This window comes from Chaetura pelagica, unplaced genomic scaffold (genome assembly GCF_000747805.2).
Source record: "Chaetura pelagica isolate M959 unplaced genomic scaffold, ChaPel_1.0 scaffold349, whole genome shotgun sequence".
Lineage (NCBI taxonomy): Eukaryota > Metazoa > Chordata > Aves > Apodiformes > Apodidae > Chaetura > Chaetura pelagica.
In genome coordinates this window covers 140,291-152,003 of record NW_009954611.1, presented here as the reverse complement: position 1 = coordinate 152,003, position 11,713 = coordinate 140,291, and the positions used below count along the sequence as shown (strand labels likewise).

The following is an 11,713-nucleotide window of genomic DNA, read 5'->3' as shown; positions in this document are numbered from 1 at the left end:
TAGGAACACTTTGCCTGTGCTGTGTTAATTTCTTGCTGAGTGACCAGGAATATCCTTGACTCATCATAGGAAGTTTCTGGGTGCTGATGAGCTTCTGAGTGTGGTGGCTTTTGCTTTTATCTAAATAATGGAGAACTTGCCCTGTGCTCCCTGGTCCTTGCTTGTGTGTCTTTTAAAAGTTCAGGGTTTTAAAAATTACTTTCTCAGGTCTCTCTTCCTAATTAGTACTTTTGTCTGCAGCTACTTTGTAGTTAAACATATGGGTCTCCTTACACTTTCCACTCTCCATATTGATGTCAGTTATTAATTGAAATAAGTGAAATTTGGGGAAGAAAATAATATTTGGGAAAAAAATAAAATCACATAAAAGAGAACATAGGGGACACACAGAATAAAAACATGGCCTAGATAACAGTGAAACAGTAAGAATTATACAAAACCAGATTCAGATTTGGGAAAAACATGCCCCAAGCAGTCACCAGCCCAGCCTTGAGACAGGCCTGCAGGACAGATGAAAAGGATGGACAGGAGCACTGCCCACAGCTTGTCTTGCTTACAGCCTTGAGCACTGGGGAAAAAACCACTGAGTAATTGAAATCACTGTATTGATATATTAATGAGCCATTAGCATACTGAAATTCACACCAAGGGGTAGAGGGACCCCTGCTAACAACAAGCCCCTCACTCTTTGAGCACGGGCAGAGAAATTCCTGAGCATTGCCACTGGAAATGGAAGCGAGGGATTAGTGGCCCATCGTGTGTGCCAGTGATAGAATAACGTTAAAGTTCATTCTCCGGTTTTTGGCTATAAAAGTAGCACTTGTGTTTTAGGAAACTGGGCTTGCTTTGTGGAACACCCGCCTGCTCTGTTCTGCTCAGAACTGGATATTAAAGCAAATCTCTTGACTCTGTGTAGATTGGCCCCTTTCACACTGGGTAACGGGCCCCACTTTCAGGACAATTCTAATGTAATATTTTTCACAAGAAAAATGAAAGCTGAGGGCAGACAGTCCATGGACAAAGTTTTCTTCCTGAGGTATGCTTTGTTGCAACACAGCTGAGGCAAACTGCCAGAGCTTGCTACACTTTCTTAAGGTGGCTCTGCAATGCACGCAGATCCCAGTATGCAGGAGGCATAGCCATGCAAGCTCTAATCCTTTAGATCCCTTCACTGGGAGCAGTGAAGATGTCAGAACACGCACTTGAGTACAGATGTCTTTTGAGAGCTTGGAGACATCTCACCATGTTAATGGCATCATAGTGTTCCCCTATCATAGTGGCATACATATGGATCATTTGCAGTGTTAAATAATGGAACCATGAAGTTTATAATAGTTTTTAATTAGACTTTTTTCCCCAGTAGCAGAACTCTTAAAGAGTTTTAGGGCCGGAGTGGTAAAATGTGATTTGAAGAATTTCCTGCTCTGTGGAACAGTCTTGGTCCCCAGACTGCAGTATTTTGTGGTTTCTAGGACTGTGAGTTTTGTGTATTTATCTTATCGTGTTGGAGAACATTTCTGTGCAACCGGCTGCGTGCTGAATTGGAGCCGTCAGTAAGGATGATCTCAGATCTTAGTAGGAGAAAGGTGGCTGACATTGGGTGTGCCCTGTGCCAGCTTTACTGAGGTGTTACAGTGGCTCATGGGAAGGTGGACTAAGGGCGGTACCTGCTCTGTTGATAAAAGCACATGTCTTCACCTTTTAGGAGGTGTGTGATTGAAGGAGTCCAACACAGACGGAATCCGGTGCAGAACGTTATTGACTGACCTTGACAGTAGAAGACACAGTTTTCCACCTGCCTGCTCTAAGTATAAATTTCTCTTTCTTTGCCCTTGTGGATTTTCTTGTTTATAGAAAGGAAAAGGGGACTGTGAGGGTAATATGAAGGCAAGTTATTTGTTTCCATCTTGTATGGACAATGCTGCTGACAATATGCTCCCAGTTCCAAGCCTGGAACTTGGCAACTGAGAAGCATTGTCTTTCAACATATGTCTTCCTTACCTTTGTATTTCTCACTTGCACTTTGGTTCAAGTTTGTAAGAGTTGTTAAGCTGTGTAAGTTTTGATCAGTATTCACCTCATGTAATTGGAGCAAAAGAGGGAGTTTAACTGGTGGATTTTTTTTTTCCCTTCCAGGACTTTTTTTTCTCCATAACTGACATAAGCTAAACAGGTAGATTTTCCCTCTCCAGTTTCTTCAGAGTGGGAGCTGTACATCTTTCTGGAGCTGACTTCCCACATCAGGGCTTGCAGGCAGCAGACAGGGAGGTCTGGCAGGTTGCAAGAAGCTCAGGGTTGCTTAGGCAATCAGGGGGCTTTTAACACAGTTTCTTGATCTGATGATAATTGCCACAGGATGCCAACAAAGGCTGTCTTGTGTGGTGGCACTTTATCAAGATACCACTCTGCTTCATTAAGGCTTAGCCAGCTTTCATGAGCAGTCCAGCACTGTTGGGTTTCTCTTTGATGGGTCATCTTTGGCTGTGCTGTTTGTTGTGCAGGATGGTGACTGCCAGGGTGTGGGTTCTGAAGAAGCATTTTGAGGGTTTCCCCAAAACCAGTGACTTTGAACTGAAAAAGATAGAGCTCCCAAACCTAAAGGATGGAGGTAAGTGGAGTGCCACCTGTTTTTATTTTATTCAGGGGTTGTCTGACAAGTGGCTGCATCTGTAGAATCTGGCTTGGGTTTTAGAGTATGTTTTGCCATGGCCTGTGGCAAGCCATGCACCTTAGCAGAGAAGGGCAGTTGCTGAAGAACATGTATGCTTATGGTTTGGTGGGTTTTAAGACATGCTGCCTTCTGATGATACCTCTAGAAACTGCCTGAGCAGTTGAAATCCAGCACGTAGCAGCTGTGGTATGCCTTTCACAGTCTCACACTGCCTAATCACATGTGGTGCCTGATAGCAAAGGCATTGAAATGTGTTTGCAAATGAGAGTCCAAAATACAGACAATTTGTTTAACTTAGAAAGAAATAATTGAACTGTGACACACAACAATGAGATAACTAGTAAAACCCAAACAGGCTTTACTGGTGAAAAGTTTGAATCTACTTTATTTTGCAAAATCCTTTGGAGAAAGCTGGAGAAGGTGGTAGGTGGAGATGAACAGCTAAAATTGCTGCCTGAATGATAATTTAAATTAAAATTTGTTTAACAGTATATTTCACAAGAACTAGTGGGCTTAGAGACAGTCAGGTGTTTAAGCCAGCAAAGCAGTGTTTGTCTTTGACCTGTGGTTTCTTTCTAGCTGCTGGTGGTTGAATCATGAGAAGGCATTTTATATGGGTTGAAAGTAAGTCAGTATATTTTGCTTATGTGTTCTGGCCTCTTGAGCCACCTCTAGAGAGGAAGCAGATAAAGTGCATTGAAAAGAACCTAGCCTCCTAAAGAGACACTACAGAAAGTGTCTTTTGTAATAGCACAACGATAATCCAGACAAAGCTAATGTAGTACTTTCTTATGGCGGTTTTTCCCTAAAGGATCATGATACATGGGGTTTTTGAGCTGACAGGAGTTCCTATTGCTTTTGCTTAAAGACTGGCTTGTGGAAAGTATGCTTTACTGCACTGCTAATGCCCAGGAATTTGCTTTGTCTTTTATTGCAGAATTGCTGCTTGAATCAGTGTTTCTCAGTGTTGATCCTTACATGAGGTATATATTTTTCTTCTTTTTAAATTTCTAGCTAAGATCATTTGATCTCTGACTTAAACCTCAAAATAACATATGCTGTGAGCACATCACCCGTTGTTGCCAGAGTCCCAGGTGCCTTTGTCTGCTTTTTATAAAATGTATATAAATAACAAGACTCCCAATATGGAGCTGTGTCAGATTCAACCAGATGTTAGGATAATGATGCTGGAGCCCTAGAGTTTTCTTGAGCTTTCTTGTTGTTTCTTGTCGTAGCTCTTCCACTGAATTGCAACAGACTCAAATGAGACTGTGGACCTGTTGCAGTAGCACTTCACTTATCTTAGCAAACTTGTACTTAAGGATACATATTCTAAGTCGGAAATGGCTGATATGCCCGTGTTAATAGGTCCAAGCACAGGGACACTGGGTACTTTGTAGAAGCCTGGTAGACCCTAGTGTCCGAGATAGTTTTTTGGAGTCTCAGCTTTTTGTGGTGGATCATGCTGGGAAGATTAATGCTCTTGTGTCCCCAACACTCTAGCCCAGTATTTGATCACAATGGAATGCTAAGATAGCTGACTACGGAAGACATCCAGTTATGTCATTACAATCACAAGCTCTTTGTGATCTGTTCAACATCACTGCCTGTGCTCTCTTTTTGATCAGACAGTAGCAACTACTTTGTAGCATATCTGGAGCATCATTAAAGTTGCTCACAGTAAGCCATCTCTGCCTGTTTTACAGACCTTACAGCCAAAGGGACATGAAGGAAGGGGACATAATGATAGGCACACAGGTTGCCAGGTAAGATCTCTGGGTTTTTTTATCCTTACACATGGCAGACCTTAAAGGAGTATACAGACATTCGAGACGTCTGCAGCCTGCATTAGCTATTCTTGACTTGACTCTACATACTTCTGCAACTGTGTTCTTATCTGTAGTTGGTTGAAATGTGGTTTTCCTCTAAGAACCTCTTTTGCCTTCTTGGGGAGTATTTAGGCCTCTAATACAATCTACATGTTATTTCTGGTAATAATGTTTTAAAAGGAAGTTTTTAGAAACAGAGGTATGAAGGCCCAACCATTGTACCTGCTATAAGTGTGAACTTCACATTTTAAAATCTGATATGCCCACTGCATGCCCAAAACCATGCATACTATCTACTCCAGCTGAGACTACCTCAGCATTACCTAAGATACAGCTGTAGCCAGAGGGTTATCTAACCTAATTGTCCCAAGCCTGTGACAAATTAGCTACACAGATGCTTCCCTTTGACAGCTTGTTCCTGCTGTGCTGCCTCTAAATTGCTGTCCAGGAATATCTGTGGCCTTTGAGTCTTGCTTTTCTCTGCAGGAACACTGAGGGCTGGGATAAATTAATAACCAAGTCTGCTGAACTGAAGGCCAACTGCTTACAGTATTTCAAAGCTGGTTACCTGCCCCTTCCCCATGTAGTTTTCCCATTGGGCTAAGAAAGTGCAATTTTCATTTGACATAGAGACACTGCAGGTATGAACTGTTATTAGATACTTCTTTCTGTCTGATTTTGTTACCCCAAGAGGTTCCATCTTCAGGATCTTCAACATTTAAATGAGGTGCAAGTTGTTTGAGAAGGGAACTGCTTGTTACGTCTGTGACTTCTTGTTTTTCTGCTCTTAAATCCCAGCATCATCTTTCCACCCTGCTAACACACAAAAGTCTGAATTCATAGCAGACTGGTCTAGTAAAAAAAAAAGTTGGCATCCATGTGGGAATATATTTGTTGTGGGCAGGGCTGATTCTAGAATAATCTTGCCCAATATTCCTCTGGTGATGAGAGATTACAGATATTTCAGGAAGACATCAGAAGCCTACAGCATCAGCAGGTATGGGATAAATATCCTGATGTAAAATATTTATTTTCTCCTACATCACAAGGTAACAGGAATAAAGGAGGGAAGAGCTAGTAATAATTTGTCTCTGACACAATATTATTTTTTTTCTTCTTCGAAACAGGGTTGTAGAAAGTAAGAATCCTGCTTTCTCAGTGGGGGCCTTTGTCGTGGCTGGAAGTGGCTGGAGAACTCATTTCATCTCTGATGGGAAAGACCTACACCTCCTTCCTGCCGGTTGGCCAGAATCACTCTCCAAATCTCTGGCTCTTGGAACAGTTGGCATGCCAGGGTCAGTTCTAAGATGCAAAGGCAACTGTTCTCCAGATTTTGCTGAGCAGGATGTTTCTGACTATCTATGTGACCTTTTCCCCCCATTTTGTGCTACCAGCATATTGTGTGCTCACTTTGGTAAAAAAATGTGTGCTTGCGCTTGCCCTTACCCTATAGAGGGCCTGAAGTTTGGCCCATCCTCTAGATCAGAGGCGATTTGCCTTGGAGGTTATGGTGCTTCTCCTTGAAGAGTTGTAGTAAGGTAGGAAGAGGATCTAGGAGAAACTGGAAAGAATCTAGTTCAATCTGAATTAACTTCAGTGGAAAGACTCAAACTTCACAGGCACCTGAACTCGTCTGCTTTTGCTCATTTGACTCTACTGCTATCACCATATTTCCAGAATTACCCCCAAAATGGCAAATGACACCTATCATATCATGCAGCAGAACAGAGGCCCTTTGAATTGCACTGCAGCAGACTGTATTCACTATTGCAGTTTTTCCGTCATCTTCTTTCTTTCTCTGTAGTTTGTAAGGGAAATTAGGACTTGGTCAGTCCTGTTGACACAGGTCTGTTTTCAACATCCTGTTGATGGCTTTCAGAATGAATGTAACGTTCAGTGTGATGTAGAACTTACCAGATTTCATTTTTACTTCAGGCAAAATGCGTGTTTTTCCAGGCAGCTGCTAGATGAATTCTGTTCACCCTTTCAGATTGGACCAAGAAAGAAGCTCTAAGCTTGAATTTAGAAGTTAGAAGAAAAGTTTGTTGGGATTCTGGGCCAGTTGATCACATTGATTTAATGTTTATATGAGCCGCAGAACATACTTGAGCTAAACTTTAGTGATTCCTCCTGGTTATTATTCACCCAGTAGCCATAGCTGTACACAGTAGTCCTCAGGAGCAGTGTGCCTATCAGATCAGCAAGGTTTTGCCACCATTTTTTTTTTCTTTTTCTGCCAGCTTTGATTGGTGATGACTATTGTTTAATCTTTGCCTGAACCTGGTAAATACCAGCTGGCTACTGACCTCTGTCTAGCTTGGATTTAATGTCTCTTCCAGTGGATAACTGAGTTGTCACCTTACAGAGTTGCATCCGTGTTTCTCCTTTCAGCTAGTGAGCATAAGGAAAGTTTCTTTCACCAAAGGCAAACTTCTGCCACAGCATCCTGTTTCTGAGTAGTGTATCTGTATTTTTCTGGGATAGCTATAAAAAAAACTCAACAAAAAGATTAAGCCAAAACAAGAAGTTTGTTTTAATTTCTGTGTTTCATAAAGAATAAGGAAAACTGAATCTTGTTCTGGCTGTGATGATATTTTGGTTCAGTGTGGTCAGGTCACATCTCTGTCTGGTCTTTTATTACTCACTGAGCATTCTTAATTTTCTTCACAGCCTCACTGCATATTTTGGCCTGCTGGAGGTCTGCAAGATGAAGCCAGGAGATACTGTGCTGGTTAATGCTGCAGCAGGTGCTGTGGGCTCAGTGGTGGGGCAGCTCGCTAAAATTGGGGTGAGTAGCTTGAACTGCTTGTCCTTGCTTCTCTGAAGGCTCACCTGGAAGACAAGACTGTGAATGATCAAAAAGGCAAGTGTCCCTGAAACCATGCCTACAGTAAGGTCTTGAGATCTTCAGATGGGACAAGCTCCTGAAGATGTAGCAAAGCTAGTTGAATGTTTTTTACAGCTTAGGAACTTCTGTAGTGACAACAGCCTGTTTTCAAGGGTTATCCCTCCACCCAGCACTCTTGTCTATGTTAGCCTGTGTTGTGAGAGGATGTTTGGAAATGTTTTCTCCTTTCTTTGCAGGGTTGCAAAGTGGTTGGCTGTGCTGGCTCAGATGACAAGGTTGCCTATCTGAAAAAAATAGGCTTTGATGAAGCCTTTAATTACAAGACTGTTACATCTCTGGATGAAGCACTGCGTAAAGCCTCTCCTGATGGCTATGACTGTTTCTTTGACAATGTGAGTTTAGAGTGGGGGCCTTGCCCTGATCAGACTGTCATTTTCCTTAAACTGTAGTAAGGACTCAGTATTGTATACATCTAATTGAAGACTACACCAGGAACTCAATATTGAGTTCCATCTAACTGAGAAATGGTCTCTGTAAGAGATAGCTGCTTTCTTGTTCCCTTCCCACACTTAGTTTCTGCAGCTGACTTGGGCACTAGCAGAAAGAACAAGGACCAAAAGGCTAAGCTCGGTTGTTGACAATGTTTGTGAATAGAGGGAGAGAAGCTTACCTTCACTGTCTGGAAACTATGACACATTTTGGGAAGCTGAGGGTCAGAGTGAACATTTAACTGATGCTGAACAGAGAGCGCTCCATTCCTGGCCCCACCTTGGACTACAGGGGGTTCTCTGCTCCTGCTAGAAGGAAACTGCATGTGGATTGCCCCACATTACATGGTCCGTGTGGCTACACTGGTACCTGTAAACAAAACAGTCTCAAGACCAACTTTTAAAATTGCTAGAGTGGCCTGTAGGGCATTTCTGACCTCTCCCAAGTACAGCTAAAGTTAACAGGGGCTGTGAACTGTTCTCAACAGTCTTGTCTGGATATGACCGTCTGGTTTTGGAGGCTGAGAGTTTAACAGTGCAGATGCAGTCATAGCATGTCAGTTCACCTTCAAGCCAGAGAACAAGGCCTGACTTTTTAAATTTCCGTGTATAGCTAACGTATGCATTACACCTCCTGATACAACACCAGGCAGAGGGATATTAGCTGAGGTACTGGCCTAAACCTCCCTGGCTAGCTACCTAGTTTAAAGGGCAGCCATCTTCACCCCTTTTGCATGTCTTTCGCTCAGCAGTGTCTCTGCCAATCCACAGATGATAGTACTGTCATTCTGTGTGAATTGCAACACATCCACCTTGCCCTGGCAGTCCATGTGATAGATGTATAGTGGCAGGGCAAAGTGCTTGTCCCTGTGGAGGAGATCCTGGTTGCTTTGCCTTACCCTTCTATAGTTCATGTCCTGCTGCCAAGATCTTAAATAGGTTTTGTGGTCACATCTGTTCCCTTCCCTATTATTTACAACTTTTGTACAGAGCTCTCCTGAGCAGCAAACTTTATCACAGCTTTTCTCAGTTAAAAGTTTCTGAGAACAGCACATCCCTATTTGGGATATGAGAATCATGAAGTAAAAACATTACTGTGATGTGAAGAGGTAAAAGTGCAGATTGGTGTAGGGGGAAAGCAGGGTGTTGCTTCTTAGTGGCCCTAGATATGCCCGTTAGGAAGAGCCTTCTAAGGGAAAGTCCTGTCCCACAGTTCCAAACCAAGCTTTGTGAAGCATGTTCAGAATTGAAACTGTTTTCCTGTGTTGATAACTAATTTTTAGAAGAGTGAGATTGAGCTCTCATAGCTGCTGACCAAGAGTAAAGGTTTCTGTAGTCACTGAGTCTTTCAAGTAGTGGAGCTCACCTCTCCGACCCTTCATTGAACCAGTTGGTGCAACAATGCAAGGTCAGCAGGTTTGGCAGTCAAAACCAAGCGCTGGTTGTCTCTCACGCTGCACATACTTTGGTTCTTGTAGGTGGGTGGAGAATTTGCCTATACTGCTATCAGCCAGATGAAGAAATATGGAAGGATTGCAATCTGTGGAGCCATCTCTCAGTACAATGACTCCGTGCCTCAGAAAGGTGTGAGCCTGCTTTCTTGTGTCTAAATTTATTTCCTGTTTGGTGATGGCAGAGAGAAAGACATAATGGGAGTCTCTTGAGATGTTACTGGTTTTGTTGGGTTTTTTTTTTCCTGTATGTGATTTGAGTGTATGTACGCGTGTACATTTTGGCAACTGCTGCTCTGGGACAGCAGAGTGAGACCACAGCCCTTGTGCGTACCTGCACTTATCCTCCTTTGTACACATTTGTATTGGATGGTGAACATTAGCTGCTTAGAAATGAAGGAGAGACTAAACTACTTAAAACAGGATTCCCCAGGGCTCTAAGCAGATAGAGATCAGTAGATGACAGGTGTGGTGGCATGATGCCATTTACACAGTACATGCTTTGAGATGACAGAATGGATTTCCCTCAGAGTTTTCGATGAGGCAGCTTAGGGTTTGTTTGGTTGTTTTTTTCCCCCAATTATTTCATCTAGAGGTGAAACTGCTGGCATTTGCGGTTGCGATTAATATTCACTTTCAAGAAGTTTTCCAGATTTGCCTTCTAGAAGAAATGGGAGGTCTGAATTCTCCTTGACAACAAACTCGCTTTGGATTCCTAGGCTCCATTTTAAAAATAGGACAGTGGGGAGACTATAACATTTTTGTGATGAGGGAACTTCTTATAAACGTGCCTAACTTTTTTGAGATTTAGGATGAGCGTGAGACCTTGGCTGGCTATCAAACAAGCTGACAAAACAGCGTTCCCAGGTTTCAGCTAAAGCCTCTCAGGTGAAGCTGAAGTGACTTTACTTATAAATTAAACTGTTTTCAGAAGTGTTGGGTGTTTAGCACCACAGCTTTACAGATTAGGCCTTTGTTTCCCTGGGTGACTGGCTGACTGTGAATCCCTGGTCATTTATACTGGAAATTCTGTTTCGAAAATGTAGCAGTTGCTTCTGGCTGGAACAAAGTGGTACAGTGGTCTTTACTGGCTAAAAGCTCTTTTTGTGCATTGAGTCTTGTTTTAAATGAAACTGATACTGCAGGTGGTTTCCTGGTTCCCTTCTCTTGTAGGGCCTTATGTTCAGATTCCCATGCTCTTCAAAGAGCTTCAAATGGAAGGGTTTATTGTGAGCCGCTGGAATAACCGCCGGGAGGAAGGTCTGAAGGCACTGCTAAAATGGGTCGTGGAGGTAAAGAAGGAGGGGGGGCGGGTGGTAGTTTTCTGGAAGGTGGACTCACACCTTAGCTTCTGGCTTTTCAATGAGTCTCCTGTCATAGCCGTTGAGATGAGGTCTCGGTGTAGTTCTTTTTTTTGCGACCTGGCTTGATCACCAAGCCTTTTGGGAACACTTAAACCATAGGGAACATGCCTGATCCCTTCTGCTTTGTTGAGACGTGGTATTACTCAGATACATTCCAGAATACCTGTGGGCTTTGAAAAAGGATGCTTCCAGAGTAATTAAAAACACTTATCTGGCAATGAAGAGTTTAATACTTTAGAGTAATTCCTCTCTTTCCCATTCAGAAGTCTCCTTTCATTTGTAGTATTGGCAATTATTTTAATTGCAGTGTTGTGCTCAAATTACTAGAAAGAGCAGATGCTTTTGTGAACTCGGGAGTTGAGGTTTCACAGGGACTTAATAGGGAAATTCTTACATTTTATTTTTTTGAATGGAGGCTGAGTGTAACACTTGATTCATGGCTGTGCAAAGCTTGTAACTGTGAACATTGAATGCTAAGATCCTCTAGCTTTTACAAACATGAGGATTTGGGATGGGTCAGCTTTTGATCACTTGGATTTGCAATTGCATAATTTCCTATGGGGAGAGACACGCCTGCCTTTGGGGAACTAATCCCCTACCTGTCCCTTTTTTGGGGACCAAGTAGCACTAAATATGTCCTGGTGTTTTTATAGAACTGACTTTTGCTCCCTGTTATGACTCCAAGGAGAAGGTCTTTCAGCAAAACCAGATCCTCACAACAGTCTACCTAGTTTTGCAAAGTTACACAGGTGTAAACCAGCTTCCATGTTTCAGATGAAACATAGAAACTGAAGAAAATTTTATTGTAGTTTAGTTTCCTAAAGATGGTAAAATATAGGCAGCTCGTGAATGAAAACTCAGTAATTTCCTTTCTTACGTTTGACAGGGAAAAGTGAAGTGCCATGAACACATCACTGAAGGATTTGAGAACATGCCAATGGCTTTTATTGGAATGTTAAAGGGAGAAAACCTTGGAAAAGCTGTTGTAAAAGTCTGAAGGTCACATATTCCTGGGAGACTGGCACAGGAGGATGTGATTCTGTTAAGTGCTTTTAACTCACT

The 11,713-nt window shown here is 42.4% G+C and overlaps 1 protein-coding gene across 1 annotated transcript; it reads left to right on the top strand.

Moving 5' to 3' along the window:
* The first annotated feature begins 1,773 nt into the window (after positions 1-1,773).
* Positions 1,774-11,713, top strand: PTGR1 (prostaglandin reductase 1). The gene is made up of 10 exons (XM_010005456.1): positions 1,774-1,808; positions 2,502-2,608; positions 3,609-3,654; positions 4,378-4,437; positions 5,628-5,795; positions 7,171-7,288; positions 7,585-7,740; positions 9,315-9,420; positions 10,461-10,579; positions 11,538-11,713. The coding sequence occupies exons 2-10, from the start codon at positions 2,503-2,505 to the stop codon at positions 11,646-11,648; spliced, it is 990 nt and encodes a 329-aa protein (XP_010003758.1). The 5' UTR covers positions 1,774-1,808; position 2,502; the 3' UTR covers positions 11,649-11,713.